This window comes from Ambystoma mexicanum, chromosome 2q (genome assembly GCF_040938575.1).
Source record: "Ambystoma mexicanum isolate Mex_15411 chromosome 2q, UKY_AmexF1_1, whole genome shotgun sequence".
NCBI lineage: Eukaryota > Metazoa > Chordata > Amphibia > Caudata > Ambystomatidae > Ambystoma > Ambystoma mexicanum.
In genome coordinates, this window is record NC_090924.1 from 678,378,117 (window position 1) to 678,405,359 (window position 27,243).

The 27,243-nt window shown below is 49.4% G+C and overlaps 1 protein-coding gene across 2 annotated transcripts in view; it reads right to left on the reverse strand.

The window, feature by feature from the left end:
- The window catches only part of FAM234A (family with sequence similarity 234 member A), a 1,050,028-nt gene that overhangs the window by 604,238 nt on the left and 418,547 nt on the right, over positions 1-27,243 (reverse strand). For both annotated transcript variants that reach the window (XM_069647858.1, XM_069647857.1), the window contains exon 6: positions 25,638-25,770. In XM_069647858.1, coding sequence (XP_069503959.1) covers positions 25,638-25,770 — 133 coding nt within the window. The remainder of the gene's footprint in view (positions 1-25,637; positions 25,771-27,243) is intronic.

Here is a 27,243-nt window from a genome sequence, read left to right on the forward strand (position 1 = left end):
TCTCCGTCGGGAGCCAGAGTCCCCTTGCGTGCAGATTTTCGGTGTGCGCTCCCCACCCTTCCAGGGAGGCATCCGTGGTCACAGTCTCCTGGTGGGCTGGGGTCTGGAAGTCCATGCCCGCCGTCAGATGCGCACGGGTGCCCCACCACCGTATCGCTCGTCGGAAACTCTCGTCGAGCTTGATCCTTTCCTCGAAGCTGTCCGTCGTCTGGATCCAGCGCGCATCCAGGAATTCTTGCAACGGGCGCATCCGGAGCCTGCACATGGGAATGAGGTAGATGCAGGAAGACATCATCCCGAGGAGGGACTTGATGGACCTCACTTTGGCCGCGTCGGCCACCAACATCCGTTGCACCTTGCCCAAGATGGTCCTGGTCCTCTCCTCCGACGGGGAGGCCAGAAGGGACACTGTGTCGAGCCTCGCTCCCAGAAACAGTGCGACTTGCGCGGGCACCAGGTGGGATTTGGCGTAGTTCACGGAGAATCCCAGGTCCGTGAGGAGTTGGACGGTCCTTGCCGTGTGGACCACGGCGAGCTCCCTCGTCTTGGCGCGGATGAGCCAGTCGTCCAGGTAGGGGTAGACGTGGATCCCCTCGCGGCGCAGCTGCGCCGCCACCGGTGCAAGGCACTTGGTGAATACCCTGGGTGCCGACCGTAGTCCGAAGGGAAGGGCTTTGAACTGGTAATGACGCCCTTGGACCACGAATCTGAGGAATTTGCGGTGCCCCTTTAGGATGGGAATGTGGAAGTAGGCATCCTCCAAATCCAATGACGATAGGAAGTCTCCTTCCTCCAGCTGACCCAGGACGTGCTGGAGGGTGACCATCCGGAACTTCTGCGCCTTGATGAACTTGTTCAGACGTCGCAGGTCCAGGATGGGGCGCCATCCTCCCGTCTTCTTCTTCACGAGGAAGTATCTCGAGTAGACTCCGGAGCCCCGAAGCCTCTTTGGGACGAGTTCGATGGCGCCCTTTCTGAGCATCGCCTTTACCTCCAGGAGAAGTTGAGGGACGTGAAGTTCTTTCCTGGCCACGGGGGGGACGCGCGGGCACCTTCTTTGAAACTCAAGCGCGTGGCCCCGGGCCAGGGCGTCCAGCACCCAACGGTCGGTGGAGATGGACTCCCACACGCTGACGAAGCCCGCCAGCCGGCCTCCCACCGGGGTGCTTCGGTGGGGGCCCGACCCCAAGGCCGGTTCAATCCTGCTTGGACGCGGCCTTGCCGCCTTGACCTCCTTGGCGACGACGGCGGGGTCCGCTAGACTTGCCTCGTCCTCTGTAGGCCTCTTGCGACGACGAGCGGGCCGCTTGACGGTAGGAAGCGAAACCGCCGCCGGAACCTTTGGAGGCGCCCTTGCCTCCGCCGCTCCGAAAGGGCGTCCGTCGTTGCAGGACTCCAAGGGCCCGGGCCGTCTCAGTATCCGCCTTGATGGCCTGAAGGGAATCGTCCACTGTCTTCCCAAACAGGTTGTTCCCGTCGAAGGGCATGTCCAGGACTCTGGTCTGGACGTCCTGCCGGAAGTCCGTAGCTTTGAGCCATCCACGACGTCGAAGGCAAACACCGTTGCCCAGCTGGCGGAATCCAGTGTCGGCGATGTCCGTCGCCACGGTGATGGCGTGGTCCGAGGCCACCTCACCTTCCTGCAGGATCTCAAGGGCCTCCGCCCTCTTGTCGTCTGGCAGAAAATCCAGCAGGGGAGCCATCTTGTACCAGAGCTCCCTGTCGTAGCGGGCCACGATAGCCAAGGCGTTGGCCGCTTTAATCGTCGTCGCTGCCGACGAGATGACTCTACGCCCCATAGTATCCAATTTCTTTCCCTCGCCGTCCGGCGGGGAAGTCGATGTGGAGGCCGCACCCCCCCCCGCTTTCTTCCTGGCTGCCGCGGAGACGACGGAGTCCGGGGTAGGCTGCGCCCGGAGGCATAGGGGGGCCGTGTCCGGGACCCGGTACTTTTTCTCGTACCGGTCTCTTCTAGCTGGCGTCGTGGAAGGGTTCTTGAGGAGGGAAAGGCCCTCATCCCAAATGTCGTCCAACAGAGGCACTGCGAGGACCGTCTTCCTCTTGGCCTCGCGCCGCTGATAAAGGAAGCCTTCCTTTTTCTTCTCCTCAGGGCAGAGTTGGAAAAGCTCGGAAGCCCTGGAGATCATGGAGTGGAAAGATCCGATCTCGTCGGGCGGAGAGGCCCTGGTGGGAGGCGACGACGGAAAATCCTCGTCGTATGCCTCGTCGTCCGTACCCGTCGCTGCCGTGTCACTCCCCGTATCATCCCCTCGGGTGGACGGGGAGAAGGGCTGGAAGGGGCGCGACGGTTGAAAAGGAGGTGGTGGATGGATCCTTCTTTTCTTGGTAGGGGGAACACCAGAAGGTCCCGGTTCTGGATCCCCCGACGGGAGAGGTTCCTCCGTCGGTAACGGTAGCCTCGTCCTTATCTCGGAGCATAAGGACTGTATGGCCAACAAAATGGCCGCCGAGTTGTCTTGCGGCGCTGGCAGAGGGGAATCCGACGGGCGAGCAGGGGTCCCGTCGGTATCCTCGACGATGTCGTCGTCGTCACCTGCGTCGGGGTCCATTCCGACGGGCTGGCCTTCTTCCACGCCTAGGCCGTGGCTTAAGACCTCGATCAGTTCCTCTTCTGAGGTTGAGGCCGACTCTACGACGACGCCCTGCCCCCCCTTCTTCCCCACGGAGGGTTTCATGGGGGTCCTATCGATGGGCACAAAGGAAGACTCCCTCCGAGGAGGCAGGGAGATTCTGGGCCCTGAGGTCGCCACCACTGGTGCAGCCACCACAGGCTGAGCCAGGGCCGCCGCGACCGTTTCGATAGAGGGCTTGGCCGGATGGATCAAGGCCTTCACCACCTTAGGTGCGCTCACCGCCTTATCCTTGAGGGAGGGGGCACTGCCACGCTCCTCCTCTGCCTTAGAGCTCGACCGGGGCCTCTCCAGGAGCTTCGCCGGGTGCTCGGCCTTCCTCTTACCCGACCCAGAGCGTTGGCTCGTGGTTGATGGTGCCGGGGAGGGTGCGCCCTGCCTGGCGCCCGCAGAGCCCGACCGTTCGGCGCTCCCGGTGCCAGCGGACTCGCGGTGCTTGGCCTTATGTTGGGCCCCCGTCGCCGGGGCGCCCTCAAAGGTCTTAGAAGACCGCTCGGATTTCTTCTTCTTCTCGCCAGACGGGCTCTTACCCTCCAGCCAGTTGGCGAGACGTTGATGGCGGTCCTTCATGGTCCGTTCCGACATGTTGCCGCAAAACGCACAGTCCTTCTCCACGTGCGTCTTGTCCTCATGAAGGCAGTAAAGGCAGAAAGAGTGTTCGTCCCCCTTGAAGACGTTCTGCAGCTGGCATCCAGGGCAGACCCTGAACAGCTTTCCGGGCGTCGAGCTTCCCTTCTCCTGGGCCATCTCCGAGACAGGGCCTGAGAAGCTTCTGGAGTCCTCCGAAGTGTAGCTCGACGAAATCTTCACCCTTGAGGGGCACAGATGAATCCGACACGGGTCCCCGTTGATCGGATGTAGGATCGGTGGAGCTTGAGGCTCTTTTGACCGAAAGAATCGAAGTTTTTTGTAAAAAGCGCGAAAAAATAGCACTAACGCTCGAGAGCAATAGCACGAGGATCCCAACACATGAACGTGCGGTAAAAATCTGAAGATGGCTGCCAGAGGCGGTGCTTAGGTAGAGGGCAGTCATTGGCTGTGGTCAGTATGACGCAGAGACCAGTGATTGGTTATTACTACGAAAGACAGATCAGAAACGAAACTGATACTGGTTTTTCTTTACCGAGGATTCCCAGCCTGACGACGGGGAATATTCATGAGCATGTGAATCCATGCCAGACCCCATGCTGGAGAATATATATATTAACATTTTGTTAGTAAATTTGATCTCTTTAAAAGGGTTTATAATAAATCATGGCACAAAGAATTTAATAAAAGAAGTTCTCACTTTAATCTCCTATAAACAAGGTAAGGTTTGAGCACCTCTAGTCAAAGCTTCCCTCACATCGGCAATGGCATAGGTAGCAACTGCCTAAATGCTCCCTCATACAGCGCTGTTAGTCACAAGCTGGGTGAAATTACAAGAAAAAAAAAGTCAAATCCCAATTCACCAGAGGTCACACTGCCTTTCAAACATTTTCCATTTCTACGACCTGCATGTATGATCTGCATTAAGTCCCATGTCCACTAGGCGACTCTGAAATCACCCATGTTCATTCAATAGGTCTCGGGCAGGCTGCATTGTCTGGTTAGCACTCTAAAGCGTATCAAAGAATGTAATTTAAGTTTGCCTGATGCCAAGTCATACCCTGCTGATAAATCAGATCCTGCTAAAGCAAAACCTGCTCTCCCATGCTGGCTACACAGAAACTGGATGCCTGTTCACACGCTGTTAAAAAAATGCAGCTTTGCTGCTGAATGCCCATGTGTCCACACAGATACAGCATGACACAGCAGGGGGGGCAGGTAAACAAGTTAGCCAATATGCTACGAAACAGCAATTATTTGGGGCAAACAGGTTATTTTTTATTTCAGGACAGCACACAAGCAACAGGATGAAATTCAGCACAAGATAATATTTTTGATAGACAATTTGGATAGGTTATCCATTTAGAAGGGCAATTAAGTATCCTCAAACTCCACAGAAACCACATTGAAAGAGAAAGACTGATGAACAAATGCCAGGCGCTCCTCAAATAACATGAATCACCACTTTGATAGAGCAGAATCAACAGAAAAAAACAATTCAAGGCATGTGGATAAACATGAACAACCACAACTCTACCGCAATAAAGCACATCTTTGCATAAATGGAATTGTACGCCCCATCAGCATTTGTATTCCACAATTGCAAACAAAGTCAGTAAGAAAAGAATGAAAAAAACGGTGTCATTGCTGCAGAATGAGACGAGCAACTAAGCTCTTTCTGATTAGATCAGGCGTGGCATAGGTGCGACAATCTGTAGTTTAAAACCAATCAAAACTGCATCACTGGCATAACAGGAGCCCCCGCAGCCCCTGCTAGCACATTCCTGGGAGGGGGCCCCACTTGGTAAAAAAATGAAAAAAGAAATATTTTTTCAAAATGTTTTTTTTATTTATTTTTGAAATCACTTAGCTTTCATAAAGAAATTATTTCTGTAACAGAAATAATGCCTTTTTAAAGACAGAGTGACTACAAAAAGAAACTGTTTTTGAAGTCCGAGGGCTCCCTTTACCCCATGACATGGAAGACCCCAGGCTGGAGGCCTCCATGTCATGGGGTGGGGGAGCCCTATGACTTAAATTATTTCTTTTTGATTTTTGAAGTCACTCTGCCTTCATTAAGAAATTATTTCCGTTATGGTTCTGTCCTTAACAGAAATAATTTCTTTATGAAGTCAGAGTGATTTCAAAAAGAAACAATCAGCCACATTACAAGTTTGGCGGTAGCCTTGCTGGTAAAACCGGCAGGCTGCCGCCAAACTTGCGCTTTTTTCCGGCACCCGCGAATTGCCCATTCAAGGGCACCGGAAAAAATGCTCCCCATTCCCATTTGATCCCCATAGGGTTCAATGGGAATGGGGAGCTCAGACGCACCGGCATCAGAATGATGCCAGTGCATCCAACATGCTCTGCTCGCGCGTGCCGGTACGCCCACACGAGCAGAACTTTTAGTTTGCCAGTCTGGTAACGATTCCAGCAAGCTTACCAGTGCCATTGTTATCGGACCGGCAAACTTATACTGAGGCCCAATTTCTTTTTGAAGTAATAGGGCTCCCCTCAACCCCATGACGTGCGCGTGTCTGAGTGTATTGTGAAAGGGTGTACACTTAAATGTGGTGGTGGCTGCTTGTGTGAGTGTATGGTGAAAGGGTGCACACAAATGTATGGGTGACTGGGTTTGCGTGTGTGCGTGTAGAGTGAAAGGGTGCACACTTAAATGTAAGGATGACTGGGTGTGCATGCTTGTATATGGTGAATGGTGTTTGTGCTTGTGTTCAGGAGCGCAACAAAACCTACATTTCGGGGGGGGGCTGATCCTTCAAATGTTGGGAGAGGCGCTAACACGGGTGGTGGGGGAGGCAAACTTATTTGTGTGGGGGCATCTAACTTCTTTACGCATTTTAATGAGACTATTCTAGTGCAGCTTCAATGTTACAAGCAGTTAACTCTCTCCTTTAAGTGTGAGAGCACCCACTTATGAACTGTTGTGAGAATGACCGGTCTCCTGTTCCCTTTCTACCCTTCCAATCACTTCCCTGGCATGAAAGTACTAAACACACATCACAATTTCAATTGCCTAAAAAATGTGGCATTTGAATGCAGGTACTTACAGTGAAATGCTTTACGTTAGTAACTGCTGGGCCCTTGTTAACAGCGAAACCCAGGTGCCGTTTAACATCAGTTTCCTGTTCTGTCCGGCAACTGCTCTGAAGGTCAGCCAGGTAGAGTCAACATAGCCCAACATTTCTGGGGGAGAGTGCTGCAGCCCAGTCAACTGAATATTGTTAAGCCCCTACTTTTTTATGCCTTAATTACTTATTGGTAATCGTCATTACTCCTAGCCCTATTCTTCCTTGTCCCTGTACTTTTGTATGAGGTACTGTGCCTCATACACAAGCACTGGGATGAGGTAGCGGTACATGGAGGTAATGCCTGACTTAGCTACCTGTATCTTCATTACTCGAGATCCCGCTCTTCCTCATCCCAGTACTTAACTATGAGGCAAGGCGCCTCAAACGTAAGCTCTGAGACAAGGAAGAGGGATGTGAAGGTAATGGTAATTCTGGGCCAAGGAGCTGATTTTGGAGGTTGGGGTAGGGCATGGGAGGGAAAGGGGATGTGTGTGTGTGGGATTGTGCGATAAATAATGGTTGTCCATGTCCAGGCTAAGCAGGCATGATATGTGGCATTAGTGGTTAGACAGGCATTTTGGTGCAGCCAGTCTAGTTATTCCTCAGTTTGGTATGGCTTTTTTTTTTTACTGCACATTTCTGATAAAGCAGTCCCGCTAAGTGTAATTACCTGGCTAGACTGGCATTTGGGTGCTGCCAGTCTAGCCATTTCTTACTGCAGCATTGTATATGTTTTTGAGCATCTGTGATAAAATGATATAAGTCTATCATAACACGCCTGTATACAAGTGTTTCTTGGCGCGGCAAGCAATGGAGTGAAGATAGAGGGTGGACAAGACAAATTCTCTTACTAGGCATTGTATCATTCAAATCGTGCAAGTATGAGTATGAGCAATGCAAGGGGAAAGGGGGGGAGGGGAGTGCAAGGTAGAAGCGAGGGGAAAACAGGGCTTTAATGCTCTGAGTAAGTGCAGCCAGGACAGTGTGGCTCTGGGTAGTGCAAGGAGAACAAGGGACTGTCGGGTTACAGTTACAGTCCCTAAGTGCGCGGTAGGCTGGAGGCAGTGCAATGGTGACTGATTAAGAAAGAGCCTGGACTCAGTGAGACTCTGAGGAAAGCCAAGCAACCAGTCGGTCCAGCCGACAGGTAGGTCAGCAGGGGAGGGAGAGAACAGCAGAGAAGAGGAAGGTTTTGAGCTGCTTCCAGAACATCAGGTGGTCCGCTAAAGTTTGAAAGGGGCAGGGAGGCCATTCCTGAGGGAGGCGTCTGCAGAGGAGGGAGATCTACCCCCCACTCTCTGCCTAAAGAAGCGTCTAGCCCTTAGAGAGTTGGAGGTAGCTGGGGGAAGGGCTCAAGAAAAAAGGTATTTTGGAAGACAGCGTTGGATGTAGTGTGGGCCCGACCCCAGAAAGCCTTGTGGACAATGCAAAGGGTTTTGAACTTGAATCTTCCAACAACCGGGAGCCAGTGGAGAGATTTCAGGGCTGTAGAGGTATGATCCTTGGGCTTGTGGCCAAGGATAAGTCTTGCTGTCCTGTTCTGGATTAGTTGCAGAGGGCGGAGAGTAGAGGAAACAGCTTGAGAAAGAGGCTGTTGCAGTAGTCCAGCCTAGAGAGAAACAGGGCTCTGGAGACATTGAGCTTCTGGGGGAAACTGAGAAAGGAAAGAGTCCCTTTGAGGAGGAGCAGCTGGTAGGGAGTGGGACTTCTTGGCGACGTCCGAGATAAGAGGAGAGAAAGAGAGTGGAGTCAAAGATGAAACAAAAGGAAGAGGGGCCCAAGGTGGGCAGCCAGAGTGAGAGGGAAAACAGGGGCAGGGGTCCCAATAAGAAGGATCTCCATCTTAATGCCAAGAAGGTAGATATCGTTGGAGGTGCACCAATCCTGAATCACGGATAGAAGTCAGGAATGAGCAAGAGATGAGGAGCCTGAAGGAAAGCTGAGTGCCATCCGCACAACACTGAAAGTTAGAGAAGGTAGAGATCAGGTGGGCCAAAGGGGCCAAGTAGAGGTTGAAAAACCAGGGTGAGAGGATAGAGCCCTGGGGAATGCCACAGGTAGAGAGAGAGGTGGCAGTGAGAAAGGGACCAAGTTGGACCTGGGAGGGGCAGTCCAAGAGGAAGGCGGTCAGCCACTCCAGGGCCTGATCTGTGATGCCAGGTTCTCACGTAGTCGATTGATCAGGATGGCGTGGTTGACTGTGTCGAAAGTAGAGGAAAGATGAAGGAGGATTAGGACAGAATAAATGCTGGAATCAAGGTTAGAGAGCAGATTTTCACAGGTGTTCAGGAGAGAAGTTTCCGTGTCTCTGGCAGCTCTGAAGCCAGACTGATGGTCATGGAGACAACCAACAGATTCAATGTGGAGAGTAAGCTGGGAGATGGCCAGCTTTTTCCCAAGAGTTTGCCCAGGAAAGGGGTGATGGAGATTGGGCGATAATTTGCCGGACAGGTAGGATCGGCAGACGGCTTCTTGAGGAGTGGGTGCACAAGGGAGTGCTTAATGGGAGAGGGGAACGTTCCAGTGGTGAAAGAGTGATTACAGAAATTGGCCAAGGTGCAGCGAGGGCGTCAATGTGGTCCTTGATGGTTCTGGAGGAGCAGAGGAGCACCTGTTTGGACGACACTTTCATGGATCAGACTTGTCTAGAAACCTTGTCAGGTGTTGTCAGAGAGAAAGGGGAGAAAGGAGAAGGAGAGGTAGAGATGGCCAAAGGGGGGCTGAGAGAGGAAGAGATAGTGGACAGGATGTCCTGAGTTTTAGCAGAGAAGTGAGAGGCCAGAGCCATACAGAGGGCCTGCGAGGGAACAGGAGAGGTGGAGACCACAACAGGAGTGACCAGTTCCGTGCAGATTTTAAAGAGTTTGGCTGTGTTGTTAGAGGCAGCAGAGACCTGGGCTTTAATGTGTGCTCTCTTCTTGATGAGTGTTATTGCTTCGACTGGCATTTTTGTGCAACCAGTCTAGGTATGTCTAAATGTGGCCTGCATGCTTTACTGTAATATTACGTTTCTACACTGGTATACATTGTGCAGCCAGTGGGACATGTTTTCAATGTGACATGGCATTTTTAATAGCAACGCATTACTGTTCCTGTGCACTGTTGGTGACTTGCATGTATTGGATTGGTGTTACCCTACAAAACAATTGCAAACACTCTGGTTTTTTTAGCCAATTATTCTCAGAAAGTGTGCTGTATATTGCATTAAAACACCTATTTATAACTTTCTCCTAGTGCAGTGTGTGGCATACCGCTTCAGCAGCACGTTCATGCGTATTGTGCAAGGGTGATAATCTAGGCCTGCCCAGAGTGTAGCACGACCCGTGACTTGTTGGCGAGTTGGTGGGGCCCCCTCAGCATGGCTTTCAGGGGGCCCCCACATTTTGTGTTACGCCACTAACCGCATGTGTGTGTGCGCACAAAGACACACAAACATCACCCTACTTAAAAAAGGACATACATTGTAATTTTGAAACTCTTGAAAGAATCAACAAGTTTATCCTGATGAAGACATGATTTCCTAATTTGCAAGAGAAGTGCAGAATGCCAATTCAAAAGTTCAATTAGAACCTTTCTAGGTAAGAATGTAAAGAGGGCCTCAGTCACACTAGGAAAATAGTATCCAAGTTCAAAATAAAAGGCTTGGGAGTTGGGCACTAGTTGAAAACATTAGCAACTGGCAAGGAAAGCTTTTAGTCAGAAGGAATTGGGAACAAGCAGTTGGAAGAGATACCAGAATAGGTGATCGAAAAAGGTCAAATGCCTCCCTCCCCATCAGTAGCACTTTACTAAAGCAGAAACTGCCAATTAGTAGAAGCTCTACAGAAGGTGTCCGGTTTAGGTCAGGAGGGTGCGTGCCACATTCATTCCCAACGTGCAAACGCAGCTCACATTGAACTCTCACCTAATTGAAGGTTTCTAGATTGGCACCACAGGCAACAGGAGTCCTACTTAAGTAGTGCAGGAGACGGCCAGGAAGACCTCTACGGTGGTGTACTATGACAAGATGACCAACAGCTAAAACATATGCTGGTCAGGTCATCACTGCAGTCCGACTCCAAGTAGACATGCAAACAGGTACTACACAGCACAAGCTTCCATGAGCAGGGGAGTCTGCATAGGTGCAAAAGGTGGATGGCAGCAAGGCAAGCTCAGCACTACTCCCAGGGCCTACTGACTGACACAGGCCGGTGCATTGTGCACATGTGAGTGTCTGAAGTGGCACCAGCACAGCTACCTGAGACAATCCTGACAGGGATTTACTCATTTGCGGTTGCTGAGCCTCTCACAGTCACAGGCCCTGTGTCCTCGCCATAAACCCAAGCCCCGCCCCCAAGCCTGCCAGTACCAAAAATAAATGAACACTAAGAAATACACATGCATGTTCTGAATGGAGCATGAGGGACGCATTAGCAAGATGTGCCCTGTGGCCACATTCTATATTATGGGGAAACTGAGCTCAAGCAGGATGGGGCGACCCAGCCGCAACCCGAAGAACCCCCTCTCCCCCAGATTGTGACAGGATAGGGACTCCCTTGAGTCGTTCCTAATGAACCCTCCATGGAATGGATCACTGACCCTCCTTTAGTTCATCCTAAGGAACCCACTGTTCCAATTCTATACCCTACTCGTCATCACAACCTTTGGCATAAATCCCACTCCTTAAAAATGTTCATACGTTGGACAACATCTTTTTTACAGCTTCTACTTGGCAGTCAAATAGCTAGTTCGGCAAACACCATCTGGTTTCACTGCACAGCCAGATAAATGCGTAGAGCCAGGGGACTAGGGGTCTCAAACCATCCTGCACTCAGTCTGTGTCTCTGGCGGAAGGACACAAACTTCCATGGGACGTTGTGAACCACTGGCTGGCCTGACAGCACTCCTCCCTCCAGCCCCTACACCACACTTACCTGGGGCTAGGGGGAGGTGGGGAGGCCTTCCTGGAGCAGCAAACTGCTACCTCACCCTGTCTGCTTGCTGCAGTGCCCTGGGATACTTCCAATATGCTTCCAAGATTGCAGCCATGCCATATCCTGATAAGTCTCCTACTCACCAAGTAATCCACCTGGGTTCACATAAGGGTGGATATACCAATTAAGAGGGGACCCTAAATCAAGAAACCTGAACCACCAACCTGGAGAGGACTTGACCCTCCTGAACAGGTATAAAAAGCCAAAGCAGGCAGAAAGAAAATGCATGGGAACCTGGACACAAGGAAATATGAAGCAGAGCAGTGCCACGGCAGCAGGCTGTGGAAGGGGTGGCCGCACGCCCCAGGACCCAGATAAAGAGGACCCTATTGATACTGGAAAGCAGCAATTTGGCACCAGGGCTACAGAAGAGCCTAGGGCAGGGAAATGGTGAACCAAGAGAGGTATCCATCAGAAACCCCAGACCCATAGAATGATTGATAGAAGCAATCTAGAGTGGGAAACTGAAGAGCCAGGAGAGGTGGTCCACACGCGACCCCAAACCCAGAGGGTGATTGATGGGAGCAATCTGATGCAGGACTGGAAAGTCAAGCAGGAGAAGTGCTAGTTAACAAGATCCAGAGAGAAACCCAGACCACCAGTCAAGGTTGGGGAACTGTAGAGCCAGGAGAGGTGGTCCCCAATGACCCTGACCCAAAGCTAGAGAAAAAGGGAGAGAAAAAGAAAGAGAAGAGAGACAGACCCAGAGAAACTAGTTCAGTGTGTGAAACTCTAGTGCTGGGAGGGACACTCTACCAGTGACCCATACCCAGAGAAAACCAATGAGAATCAGCCTGCTGAGCAACCTCAGTGAAGAAGAAATCCCAAAACCCATTTGAGACCCTTGTGGAAAGGCAGGGGTTCGACACCAGAAATCCCACAGCAGTGAAGTGGTTGGAGAGGGTGGTTGCATGTTTGGTGGAGTTTCCCTAAATTAAATGATTATTGGAAGGTGTGAAGAATCTAATGGGATTCTCCCCAGAAACCTGGTCTGGGACCCTCCTCATGTGGCCAGGGAAAGGCAGGCGCTCTCTGAGCCCACCCCTGGGGGTGGGTTACTGTGGGAGGATCACATAGGGGGTAAAGGGGGGGGGGCAGGGGTGTAAAATCAGACCAGGAAGACTGGGAGGAAACCCTTTTTAACTTTCCCCATAAGCCCTCCATTTTGATTGCTTTTTGCCAACTTAAAGAAGTATAATAATAATTTCAGGAGATAGAAGGCAGCCAGTAGTAGCAGAAGAAGAGCACAAGGCTTGCAATTCATGAGGAAGTGTGATCACTTAAGGGACGCCCGAGTTGGTCCTGTATTCACAAACCTGCCATGGCAGCACTGAGGGAGACGTGCCAATATTGAAGGTCTTCCCATGTGCGCCTAGTGGTTGTACTTGCAGAGCTGAGATCGTGCTGCAACCTGAGGCACGCGTGCAGAAGTCAGTCAAGGAACAAGGGAGGATGGAGACTCTGGTCGAAGCTGGACCAGAGACACCCATGCTGTAGAGGGGTGTGGGTCCCAAGAGTGCTTAAAGTAGTATAAGGAGGAGCAGAAGTCGTCGAGAAGCGGAAGCAGCCCGCAACCGCAGTGTTCCCTGAGTGAAGCTCCCTGTACAGGTTCATGGAAAAACCCTTTCTGATAACTGTTACCTGCTCAATTATAACTCACCTGAGTATAGGAGCGAGTAGAAGTTGTTTGTTGCTGTGAAAAGTCCCAATAACAATGGAAATGTAGAACGCGCACATCTAATGCAAGTCAGCGTGCTTGCATAAAACGAAAAGCTTTCCATTTCCCATTATTAAACTGTATAACTTTACCAAACACTTTCACAACCTTTACAAAGGAATATTAAAACAAAGGATGCGTGTCGATAATTGTATTTGCCGGCCAGAGTCAAAGAATCACTCCTTGCTAATGAAAGGGAATGCAAGTCCTTACGGTTTTTCTTGTGAAGCTTGAACCTTTTAACATCCAGAACAAGGATAAACATAGAAGTGACTGAATTAAAGAGAAAAGCAAGCATTGCCCAAGCCAATAGGCGATTTCCATTCTATAGTGAAACCAGCCATTTTTAATTCTAACCACCTGTATACTGAAGTTGTTAAAGGTCCAGGTTCCTCGGATAGAAGTGTGACAAGGGTATGCAAAGCTGGAAGAGTGACAGTGTCAGGATAACTACTGGAACCAAGGTGTGAATAAAGCTGGGGAAAGGAGCTGGGTGCTTGCAAGAAGATTAAGTCAACAATTTGTAATGCTGAGACTGTTAAATTTGATAGAGTAGCAGTCTGGAAGCTAAGGCAGATTATATTAGCGGCATTAACACATACAGAAGAGGAAAAGAGGCAGCCTTTTTCTGATAACGTACGAAAGAAGAGTGCCTTGCCTACCTGTGCAGGTCGAAGAGCCTTGTCTTTAAATTGCCTAACATTCATAAAGTACCAAGTTGAAACAGAACTATCAGAACTGTGGTTGTCTATAATACTGTCATTGAATGCTCTATTTAAGGTAGTTGAAGCAGTGGCATACTGTGGAGCAAAGGAACTTGCGTTCACAGTTACAGTAGTTGAAGGGAGTTGTCAAGAGGAAAGCAACACCCTAAGAAGAAGCATCCTGACAAATGATAGCAAAGACGCTGCAGACAGCTGTTGAAGCAGAAGTGGTCCTTTTATCTTTGAACTGTGGCAATACCATCCTGGAAAGAGGATATCCAGGCTTACCACTGGTGCTATTTTCTTTACGGAAATTGGAAGAGAATTTCAAGAGAATGCTAAAGAACTGTTACCAGTGGATTTCTCTTTGGGTGAACCTTTGTTTCTTTTGGAACTCTCAAGAACCGATTCAAGACTTTATTTTTCTTTATGAACACTTGGAGAGATTGACTTTGAACAATCCTGGGAAAGGGATCTACCCAGGACAGGTGAAGTTCATCCAAGTCATCGGTTGTTTGGTAATCACTTATTTGTGTGGTTTATGATTTACTTTGAATGGTTTACTGTGAGGGCCAATTTTGTGTATGCAAGGAGAAATCCCCATTAGAACTTAGACTACGCAGGGAACTCCCTGGTAGAGTAGACTTAGTAAGGGTTTATTTGCACTTTTTGTTAATAAAATGTTAAACACTGAGAAAACTAAAGCAGTTGTCCACCTTGCATTACGGACCCCCTCACAAAGGGTATACAGGAAGCTATGCAAATAATTAATATCGAATCGGATACTGTTATGTCGATCACCTGCCTATTGGGAAATGGAGAACAGGGATCATAATTTTGTATAAACCTCGGAAGGCAGCCTTATCCATTATGTTCATAGCTTCACTGTTGGTTATTAACCAGAGATGGAAGGGGCAATGATCCCCACATGACATGATTGATATTGAAAATGTGGGGTTTAGTTGCGTTAGAGTGGGTAACGTATAACATCAATTTGATTCTGTTGGTTTTCTAAATGTATGGAACCCCTTTTTATAATTTTTGAAGGAGGACTATAGAGCATCTTTATACCCACAAAGACAAACATTATAGATATTAACTGAACCATAAAAGTGTATCCAATTAGGGTTTATATAAAGCCGCAATATATCATTAATAAAGAAAAAAAATAATTAAAAAAAGAAGAGGAAGAGGGGCTCCATATTGCAGTATCTACTAGTAAAGAGTGAGATGGGCACTATATGCCAATATGCAGGAAAAAAAAGCTGACCAAAATCAGACACTAGATCCCAGTGTCCACATGGCAAAGCCCAGGAGTTCTACCAGAAGACAACTGAACTATGATGAGGAAACCTGAGGACTTGTAGTATCCTGAATTAGATAGGCAAGGACTTTAAGCTGGATTTGGATTTTACTTGGCACACACTGCTGAACTTTTCTGTTGTAGCTTAGGATCAGGCAAGGGGCTGAAGGACTTTTAAGATTAGATTTTCATACTTTTCTGTTGCACCCATTTAGCGTTCTTTTACAGAAAAAGTGTCTGGAAGAGGACTTGGAAAGTTAGATGGGACCTTACTTACAGTGAAGGTGTGCAGGAATTTCACTTCACCTTATCGGTTACCCTACTATCTCTCACTTTATTCTAGCAATCCCCTTTTAGTACGTGTTGAACCCCTAGCACCTTTAGTAGTTTGTCCAACCCAAATCCAGACTAAAATTACAATAAAATCTTTTGCATCAATACCCTTTTGTGTCATCACTTTGTCAGTCCGAATTGGTTATGCTACTTGGTTGCCACAGCCCCACATAGGAGCTCTAAGCGGTTCCAAGTTCTTTTACCTTTGTAATTTACTCCATGGCAGTTTTCTTTGAAAGAATTATGTTTTTGTTTTTCTTTCAATGTCCCCTTATTCCCCACTGCCACCATCCCCAAAAGCCTTAAAAACATATATTCACTTCCTCACAAAGTAAACCAGTTGGAGACAATTATCATGGAGCAATTTACTGCGATAAAACAGCAGTATTCGGCCTAACCACATCCCAGAGAGACAGTGGCACTGCCACATGTAGCTCCAAAACAGCACAGAAAAGTGTTCTTTAAACATATCACTGTAATTAATGCCATGCCTTAGGCCAGTGCCTTCCTGGCTTAGTGATTCAAAGGGCTTTGTTGGAGGGCTGGAAGACTGTTTGAGAAGAAGTAAATGGATACCAGAAGAGTGATTAGCAGCCATACTGGAAGTTCTGAAAAAGGAACTAAGGACCGGTGAGGAAGAGCTGGCCACTAAATGAGTGAGAACGATACAATGTTTAAGACCTGGGGAGCAGTGATGTAGGCATTTCTTTATGCCCTGAAGAGACAAGCCGATACAAGAGGATAGGAGCTAATGCAGGAAGGGCAGAGGGGAGGAGAGGAGCCGCCCCAAAGAGAAAAGGTGATGGCCAGGGAGAGGGCTGAAAGAAAGAACACACAAGCCATGACCAAGAAGCGAGTATGAAGAAAAGTAGAAGCCTTGTAAAGAAAAAGGTGAAGAGATGTGGTCAACTCTGTAGTCTAGTAAAAGGGCCCTTGCCCTGACTCAGGCTAAGATGAAAGTATTAGATCTCGACCCTGACCAAGTGGAAGGGAGACAAGGTGGCAGAATCCCTGACCAGAACAAGAAGGGTGTAGGTTACAATCTAGGAAAAAGAAAACTCAAGGATAGGGCTGAGAAAAAGAGTTAAGCCGAAAGGTTAATAGGGGGCGTGGCCTGGAGCACCAACGATGTGGGCGCTCCTTTAATGGCCTCCGCTTGAGTCCCGCGGCATCCAGCGAAATGCAGCCCTTGCAGCGGGCATCCAACAATAAACTGCTATTCCGGGGAAGCATGAGAGACTGAGGCACCCCTTGGAACCTTCGGTGACGGCTGGCAGACACGGAGCTGCTAGAATAGCTCCTTTAAAGATCCCCCCCTGGGCCCAAGATCTCGCCTCCAAGATGGCCACCGAGTGAGACAACCCCAGTCCGGGGAAGTGAGTGTCGGGCGGAGCAACTGTGAGGCGGCCTAATCGAGGCATAAACGAATAATCAACCCAGGTGAGGTCGGAGCGGAGTTGAGGGATCGACGAAGAGCGCGGCAGCCCCGAGCAACAGTCAATACAACTGCGGCATCCCGGAGGAAGGCGGGCCCCCGCTGCTGATGAGCCAGTGGTGAGAGTGGGGCGGACCCGCGGATTCCAGGCAATCGGCCTCAGCTCGGCCCTTTACGCGGGGCCGTCGCACCATCTGCAGAAGGTCCCGAAGCCTTGCGATCCTCCCCGAGGTGGGACTCGACCTACATCAGTAGCGGAGCTGCCGGAGCCCGAAAGCGCTGGATTACGCGGAGTGGTGGCCCGGCCTCTACACCTGCCCGAGGAACCTGGCTGTAAGCGAGCGGCGGTACAGCCACGGTCGGGAAGCGGCGGGAAGCTCTGGAATCCAGGTAGGCGCCCCTGCGGCGTTAAACAGCCTGCACCTGTTGCTGTCCCCCCGCTCCTGATCTGCGAGTGGCGCGATCCCAACGGGCCTTGTCCCTAGCCCCGATAAGGCCCCGCAGCCGGAACAAAATGAAAGCACACAAGCAGGATCGATCCGGGAGAGGCCTCGGTCTGTCTCTCCCTGGAGGTGGCGCAGAGCATTCCCTCTCGAGACCCGAGACCAGTGATACAGCGAGGAAGAGCCCTCCCTACCAGACAAACCCCGAACCCTGTGCGATATCTGGGGGCGAACTGAGGACAGGCCCGGCCTCTCAGCTGCAGAGGACTGATCCTGAGCTCCCCCCCCCCCCCCATCGGTGCACCCAAGCCCACCACACAGGGCCCAATCTTCCCCTCCGACCCAACCTCTTCCTGGGGCGCCCCGGCCCCCCCATCCCTACCAGTGGCCGTCTTGCTCCTGGGGACAGCCCCCCTTGGCAACCCCGAAATTCCCTGCTGTCGCCAAACCCACATAACACTAAGGACCTCTCCTAGAGAGACCCTGGCTCTTTAACGCTTAATGCAAAGCTTCAGACCCCCACCTGAGATGAGGACCTACAGATCAACCTATTGCAACATCCTATCTGGACTCCCAGGATAGAGCGTTGAAACCACCACAATGACGAAGCCCATAAAGGGAACCAAAAACTCGGATATCTCCACGATGTTGTTAACAGCAGATAAAGCCAAGAAAACAGATCCTCAGAAACTCACCCCACAAAAGCCTCAGAAGAACAGGGAAAGTTAGCAACAAAAGGGGATATACAGGCCTTTATGCTGGAGATTAAGGAAGAATTTAGATCATGCATCTCCGAATTCACCACGAAACTAGAACGCACGGACCAACGGGTTACAGAAGCTGAACAGAGATTGGGTGAAGTCGAGGACCTGACTCAGAGCCACGATGCAGCTATAATAGAGATGCAACGATCGATTCGGACCCTCCAGGATAAAAGCGAGCTCCTGGAATTTAAGCAGGAAGACCTGGAAAACAGGGCCCGAAGAAATAATCTGCGCATTCGCGGAGTGCCCTCATCCATCCTAGATAAAGACCTCCCAGAATACATTGGAAACTTCTTTCAAACCCTTCTCCCACACTTGGACCAGACCCAACTGATCCTTGACCGAACCCACAGGCTACGCCCGAGACGAGGGGTACCCACAGATCCCCCTCCAGACGTGATCACTCGAGTCCATTCCTACTCCACTAAAGAAGCTCTGGCAGCGATTAGTCGCACTAAAGATGAACTATCCTTCATGAGCACCCACTTACAGATCTACCAAGACCTCTCCCGGATGACCCTCCAAAAAAGGAGAGCTCTCAAGCCCCTGACCTAATTTCTACAGAGCCAGAAGATCAGATACCGGTGGCTATTCCCGACGGCCCTCTCATTCACCTACCAAGGGACCCAGCGCTCGATAAGTCACTTGAAGGATGCCGAATCGATCCTACACACAGCTTCGCCAAGATCTTCGCCTCCTCGCAGTCCAACTTCAACTCCCGATGACCTAGGCCAGCCTCCTCGAAAGCAGGCCCATCAGCCCTGGTCAAAAACGCAGAGACGCCGAAAATAAGACAATTCTACGAGAACCTCGGCTCAGAGACTCCTGCCCGCTGAAATATGTAAGCTGATAAGTTCGCCGCGGGACCTTTGCGGTCCATACCCCCCACTCCAAGGTGTATGCCACCTTCTCACCCTTGGAGACGAACCCAGTTAAGACTGATGGCCCTAGCCCTGTTGGCTATTGGACCACTGAAAGCCCTGTTGGCTGGGGGACTGTCCGGAAAAAAAACTCCGGCCTCCCCTAAAATGATAAGTTTATCCTCCTGTTGGAGGGTACAGAAAACACGATCACTGGAGAGCAACAACGAAATTAAGCCCACGGATGATGCCTGACCCCCACCGTCCCTCCCCTCCAATGATCTCTCAATCACTTGAAGCAAAGCATGAAACCCTACAGTCACACCAGAAAGTCTGATTCCTGACGCTCAACATCAGAGGTTTGAACTCGCCTCAGAAGAGGAAATCTATTCTACAACGTCTGCAGGATGAAGAGGCCTCAGTGGTATTTCTCCAAGAAACCCACCTGATCCCAGCGGATTTCACTAGGCTTCGAAACAGACAATTCCCGCTCCAGTTTATAGCATTGAATGGCACCAAGAAAGGGGGAGCAGCAATACTCTTCGCCAAGGATCTCCGTCCTCAAATTCTAGACTCCTTACTCTGCCCAGAAGGCCGATTTGTAGCGATCAAATGCCAGATATTTGGCCAATTATACTTGCTGATCTCGGTCTATGCGCCAAATGAAAAGCAGGAGGAATTTTACTCTACCTTGGAGGAAGCCATATCACAATTTATAGAGGGCCAGACAATAATAGGCGGGGACTTCAACGGGGTCCCAGACCCAATTAGGGATAAATCTCACCCCCCGGCTCACAAAGATTACAGCATTGCGACGGCTCTACTCAAGTGCTTTCGAACTCTAGATGTGGTGGATACTTGGAGTTCTACACGCAGACTCCTGTGACTATTCATTCTACTCCTATATCCACAGAACCTACTCCCGCATTGATCTCCTGTTGGCTTCTCCCCAGGCGTTGGCGTTCACAGACAACGTTATCATCGGCCCCAGAATCCTATCGGATCATGCCCCAATTATATTGACGATGAGAGCCCATGACCCAGATCCACCTCTGAAACGGAAATGGTCGCTCTTCGACCCGATTTTCAACGACCTGGCCCTGAGAGACGTGACGGCGAAAGCTATCAAAGACTTCAAGGAAAATAAGAATGAGGACACCTCACCGGCCACCACATGGGACGCTATGAAGGCGGTGGTGAGAGGGGTCTTGATCTCCCAAGGAGCGGCCTATCACAAAAAGAAGCGACAAACCCGCCAGGCCCTGCAGGACGAAGTGGAGAAAGAGGAAGCAATATGCAAAGCAAAGAACTGGACGCCTAGAACACACCGAGCTCTACAGATAGCCCGAAAGAAACTGGAAGCTCACTATGCGGAAGGCACAGCCCAGATGCTAGCCAAAACTAAGCAAAGTTACTATGCTAAAGGAAACAAAGCCAACAAATTCCTGGTGGAGAAGCTGGCAAAAATAAAGAAGAGAAACGCAATCCTAGGCCTCCGGGACTCGCAAGGGAGAGTCCAATTTACAGAAAGAGACAAACAGCATATTGCTGTGACCCATCTTACAGACACGATGACGGCATCTCCTAGATCGCTCAAAGACCAACAATCCTACCACCGAGAGGAAGCTCTTCCCCAGATCTCCCAGACGACCAGAGACGAACTGGAGTCCCGGATCTAGAGTGAAGAAGTAGACGAAGCCACCAAGAGTCTTAAACCAATAGCCCCAGGCCCCGATGGGTTCTCGACCCGCTTCTATAAAATCATTCGCCCCCAGTTGGTGACCCCCCTGACAACTCTTTTCAACTCCTTTGCTGGCTCTGGAACAACTACCCCATCAATGCAAGAGTCGATCACAGTCTTGGCGCTTAAACCAGGGAAGGACCCGAATGACATTGCGGCATACAGGCCGATCTCCCTATTGAATTTGGACGCCAATATATATTCAAAAGTTCGGGCCAACCTATTGGCGAAAGTACTCCCGGACATTATCGACCCGGACCAAACAGGCTTTATAATGAATAGATCGGCCCCATATAACATTCGCAGAGTCCTGAACTTGGTGGAGATCGAACAACAAGACTCACGAAAACTGGCAGTGCTGTCTCTGGATGCGACTAAGGCTTTCGACAAGGTGGACTGGTCCTTCCTCCGACTCACTCTAGAATCTTTTCACTTTGGTCCCATGTTAGGGAGAATTCTCTGTTTGGGCTGAATTTCCTAACCTAGTGAGTCCCCCAGCAGCTTTGCTGGATTTTTGGGGTTTATTTTTTTCTCCTGCCAAGAGTGAGACTCTTTTACCCTCACTCTTGGACATGACGAGAGTGTTTCTGTGACTTGCTATGTGCTTATGGGCTATGGGGTATTTTTTCCCCATAGGCTATCATTGGTTTTTGAATGTGTGTTACACAGCACCCTCAGTGCAGTAACACAGGGTTGGCATAGTGACCCCCAAACATAGACTCCACACCCTGGGACTGACTACTGTCTCCCTGGGTCTGTAAAGTCAGCATTGACTTTACTAGTCTTAACTTAGGAACTTAACCAGTACAAACCATCATACTGTGGAAGTACTGGTAGGGGCAATTAGATTACCCCTGGGTCTGTTGTCGAGGGGGTACTGTCCCGTCCCCCCTTGCCGAGTTTCTTGCTGGTGGCAGTGGATACCACGGAAATATTCCACCGGAATATTTCCCAATGGGATTTCCCACTGATTTTAATGCACCACTTGTTGGTGCAATGTTAAAGATACCGCCGGTTTATTTAGTTAATATAAATTCACCGGTTGGGATTTTTTGCCAGAACTCGCCTCCAAAATGGCATCTAGGTTCACTTCAGTAACCCTGAAACCGAGTCGAGCCTTTGTTCCACTTTTGGCGGGCTTCTGCACAGAAGCCCTCCAAAGTGGTGCCATTCTGTCTGGGTACCACAGGGGGTGTGGGAGAGGGTTTAGGCACCCTGGACTGAGTTGCCTTGCCAACTCATGTCGCACTCTGGTGTGATTGGCCCAAGTGGTGAGCCGCCTCGCTCACCACTTAGCATGTTTGAGTGACAGCTAGGCTGTATGAATGGGGGTTTGCTGCATAAAAGCAGGGTTTTTGGGACTGGTTCTTCAGAAGTCGCCACAGGACCTAAGAAGCCAAAGAGGGAGAAGCCGAGCCGACCTGCCAAGACGACACCACCGGTGGAGCCCTGCGGAACCGTCTCACCACTTTTCCCAACGACAGAGGAGATCTCCAGCCGGGAGAGTCTCCTTCCCTTGACTGGTGGGGACAACCAGTTTCTGCCTTCTTTTCGCCTCCCTGAAGCATCTCGTGGCCGCCTTGCCTGTGCCAAGCACCCCGGCAACCGGGATACCACTTTTTACCTCAACCGCGAAAGAGGGGTAACATCCTTTTAACCGGAAAACTCCAAGGCTGGTTTCTTCCCTGGTAGTGCAACGACCTTCAGCTTTCCTTCACGTCGAGATCTTCTCTTCCTCTGGACGACGCCGCGACTTGCACCCACTACCAGGAACAACTGCCACCGCTGGAGGATCCTTTCCATTTTAAAAGGTACCGTGTTCCGCCCGGCTTCCCTTGCCACCGATTGTACGGGGTAGATTTAGCCCTCGGCTCTCGAACCTGGGTAAGCCTGGGACACCCTAACTAAACTTTTCTAAACTTGGTAAAACCTTTCCTATTCACCTGTAAAGACTTGTGACATTGTGTGATCTTGGACATCTTTTCGCCTGGCTTTCCCTAGAGTGGGCCTGGCAACCGAACTTCCTTGCTCCGCAATAGACTGCCTTTCTAAACTTACTGTGAATCTCTGAAAAGTGTTTTACCTTGCTGTTTTCATTACTTCTGCCTTTTCCCTCCCTTTTTAACTAACTTGTTGGAGTGCCATCTAACGTTAAGCGCTCACCTCGGTTTGGAAATAAGTGGCGTTAACTTAGACTTGTCCAACAAATAACTAGGGATGTACATATAAGTAATAGTGACTGTGTTTTGACTTACTTACCTTTTCTGTGCTAGTGTAATTTATGAGTGTGTCTTTTAAATAAATAATTATATACTTTTACACCTAGCTCTGGTCAGTGTTTGCTTGTACTACTGTGCCTCTGTACCTATTATGTATGCTCTATATACTGCCTAACTCTTCTTGAGTGAAGTCTGACTGCTCAGCCACAGCTACCAGGTAAATCTGGGTGGTACAGACTGCTACCAAGTGGGTTTACTGCCAAACACCTGTAGTCTTAAATCTTTTGCAGTGGTCCCAGAGGGAACTGCACAGGTTTCTGCCTAACACTCCCACATTTCAGAAATTCATCCTGGCGAATTATCAATCCCCAAAAACCATGCTCCGAGTCAACGGCTTTCTATCTGATCCGATCCCCATATCTTGTGGGACCAGACAGGGATGCCCCCTGTCCCCCTTGCTTTTCGCCCTAATTATGGAACCCTTGGACCAGCAAATCCGTCTTAACTCCAGAATTAAAGGCCTCCAAGTAGGTCCTACCCAGCATAAAATAGCGTTATACGCGGATGTTGTGATGTTAACCATAACGGACGCCACCCAATCGCTAAGATCCTCCCTGGCGGAACTGCACTCCTTCGGTAAAGCGTCGGGATTCGCTATAAACTTCATGAAATCATCCGCCCTAGGGGTGGGACTGAACTCTGTGGATAAAGCGTCGTTCGAAGTCCTCTGCCCGATCCGAAAAGGCGATTCCCTATCTGGGAGTCCAGATCACAGCCCGCTCAGAGGACATCTATCGGGCTAATTTTCAACCACTATTTAAATCCCTAGAAGAGGACCTCGATCGTTGGCGCTCACATGAGATCTCATTGCTGGGCCGGGTAGCGGTGTGCAAGATGAACCTCCTCCCACGACTCCTTTATACTTGCTCTGCTCTCACTGTCCAGATCCCCAGGCCACCGCTTCAACGTCTCCAGAGGAAGATGTTACATTTTATCTGGAAGAGTAAAAAAAAATCAAGAATCCCAAAGAAAACAATGTTGACCAGTCCACACCTAAAAGGCCTGGGAGTCCCTGATCTCCAGAAATATCAGATTGCAGTGCAATTAGCCCGCACACAAGCCTGGATCATTAGCTCAAATCGGCCAAGATGGACCGAGTTGGAACAATCCTGCTTGCCCCTCCCCCTCCGCTTCCTTTTGCATCGATCTCCCACCTCAAGAAGAACATGGCCTACCATGCTATCCTCCACCAAGCATACCCTGAAAGCCTGGGAATGGACACGCAAATCTAGGGGCATCCCAAGGGCCCTGAGCCCATCGGCCCCAGTCTTCCATAACCCGACATTTTCACCAGTAGCCCACCCCGCAAATTTTAATAACTGGATCGCAGGAGGTCTCGACTCCCTGGGCCAGCTCTTTGAAGGGAGCTGCCCTCTCACCTTTGACCAATGTAAGAACACCTTCAACCTAAGGGAAACAGACAGATTCTCTTACGCACAGCTACGACATTGGTGCTCCCATCCATCAATTTGCATGACAGCTACTCGAGAATTGGACCCCATAGAGCTGACTCTAGCAGACCCCCCCCACATCAAGGTCGGATCTCGACGATATACAAGCTAATGCAGACAAACTCTCTCACCACCAGAGCGACCTACATGTCTCAATGGGAAGCGGACCTAGATCATCCGATAGAGGACCAGACGTGGATAGACATTTGGGCTCGTGCCCATTCCTCTTCCTATTGCATCACTAATCGAGAATGTGCCCATAAACTACACTTACCATCGTACGATCCTCCACTCCGACTACACCACATCAACCAGTCCTTGGACCCCCGCTGTTGGCGCCAATGTGGCCTCCCAGGATCATTCATACATATGTGGTGGTCGTGTCCAGTGATCGCAAAGTTCTGGTCCCAATGCACGATGGCGATAGCGGACATAACGAAGATCACGATGCTCCTGGAGCCGGAATCAATCCTACTAGGAGCCCCGATCCCAGGCATATACCCAAGATCTGGCAGAACAGCAGCCCAGCTACTCTTAGCAGCCAAGATCACAGTAGCGCGAACATGGAAATCTCCGGAGGGCTCCCTAATGATCCTGTGGTGGCTAAAACTATGGGACATTTTCATAGCGGAGAAAATCACAGCTGCAAGTAGGGGGCAACTTCATCGCTTCACAAACATCTGGTCGCCGTTAATAGACTACGACGAGAGCTATCCGGCTCTAACATTCAAGCCACGTGCGGTGGCAAACGCCTTATCGGCGGAGGACACAGACATGAAACAGCGAGCAGACGACAAGAATTGGGTGAGGACTGAGGGTTGGCGGGAGGAGGGGGAGGGCTAGCGGAAAGAAAAGGGACTGATTGGGCTTAATAATCTGCAAAAACCTTGTTTGTTATAATGCATGCTCTCTCGTGTATCGAACAAAAATAAACACGTTTAAAAAAAAAAAAAAAGAGCGTTAAGCCACTGTTTAATGAGAGAAAAAGAAAGCAAGGGTCGAGGCCCTGACCAAGAAGAAAGAAAGTAAAGCAGCAACAGTCACCTGCAGACTAAACCAGGAATACGACTAGAAAGTAGTGTTGGGGACATTTTAAATACTCCAAGCACCCTTAAATTTTAAACAACATGAAAAGTAATTTGCATCATTTATAGCAACTTGTGACAGGTCCCAAAGTACAATATGTTGTTAAATTGCAACCAAAAAAAGAAAAATTAAGAGCTAGAAATACAGCTTCCTCTGAACATTTTAAAACATCCATTAGGACAAATTCATGAACTGTTGTAAAATAAACATCGTCATTTACCAGTGTAAAAGAGAACATAGTAAGCGTGAGAGTTTGTCACATGCATTAGGTGTCCAGCTGGCGCGTCTATGTCCAGACTTGAATTGTGACTTATTTGATGACCATTTTTTCCAGAATGAACAAAAAGGTGCACCTGCAAAAAAAGAACAAACCCATCATGGTTAAGGTTTTAAAAAACAATAGAGAAATATCAATTTGTATTACTTCTTGCATTTGCACACTAAGCGTTAGCAATTTTTCACTAATAAAGCTCCTCTCCAGATGGTCCAACTTTTCTAGAAGTCACCCTTCCGATTTTCAGGCTTCAGAATGCGTTATGGCCTAGTGCACTAAAAGCTCACTTACAAATGAATCAGAATATCACTTCCTCCAGTATGTCACATTACTTTTCATTTTCAAAAAAGGAGCACTTCTCCAAAAACAGAATTTACACAATGACTAAATAATAGTTCTCTTTATCCTAATCCCCTTTTCCTTAAACTCCTTGCTAAGCACAGAGAAGATTTTTTAGAAATCCTTTCAGCAAAGTGTGCTTTCCACAACTTTTGTAGAACCAGAATTGCATGCTGGCCTTCATTTCTCTTTCAAAATCAGAATAGATGTAAAAATAGAAGTCTTCTAGGACAAGACAGTTCGGTTATGGTTGGACACGTGAAAGTTACTAGACATTCTCAAGACTTCCCTTCAACCTCACCAACTCTTGCAGTGTCCATCTAACCGACATTTCGGATTTCGATTAGTCACCGGCAGCTACCTTTGAGCACCATCACTGCACTGGATCATTCTGTCTCTCACCCATGCCCAAAAACATGGATCTCCCCAGAAATCCAACAGCTGAGAACAACCGTGCACCTCATCCTGTGCCATTAAAGTGAAAGCCACCCTGCCTCGCCATGCTTTCTACAGTACAAGAAATAGCTCTGTGCTCTCACCACTTATTTGGACTCAGCAAATTAAACTGTTAAAGTAGCCTCTTGGCCTCGCAAATAATCCACGAACCTCCATTCCATACTTGCTCCTCTTTGATTCCACTCTTTCTTTTCACGTTCAGATGACTTCTTTGCTAGCTACTTCTAAAAACTTCCCAAAGACCCGGGACACCCCCTTGGTACTCTTCTTCCTTTCCTTCCTTCCTTCCTTCCATTGCCCCCACAACAACCCAACTCTTTCCAAGTTCTCAAAGTTTGGTTGTCAATCGCTTGAATGACTACCTAGAGGCCAACAGACTGAGTGAGCCTCTTCTATCAGAGTTGGGTAGGAGACACTCCAGATAACACTACCTTCTCTCCTAGGAGAGAGCCCAAGTGCTCCAAGTCTTAAAGTCAGATCATCCTCCACACCCCACAAGGATCCCCAACCACTGTCAACACAGGACTACATATCTGTATATAGGATAGTTAGAGAGGAGTCTCAGGAGTCTGCTTAGTCTTCCTCCTGGTCGCTCCTTACCCACCTCCTGAAATTTTGAGTAATCTACCTGACCCCAGTTCATACCACCTACCACCATCTGGTTTTGCCCAGTATCAACCACGCCTGACACAACCTGCCTGCTTATCGGCCAAGTATTGGTCCTCGCGCTCCTCTTGATCCCATTTCTTATCACTTG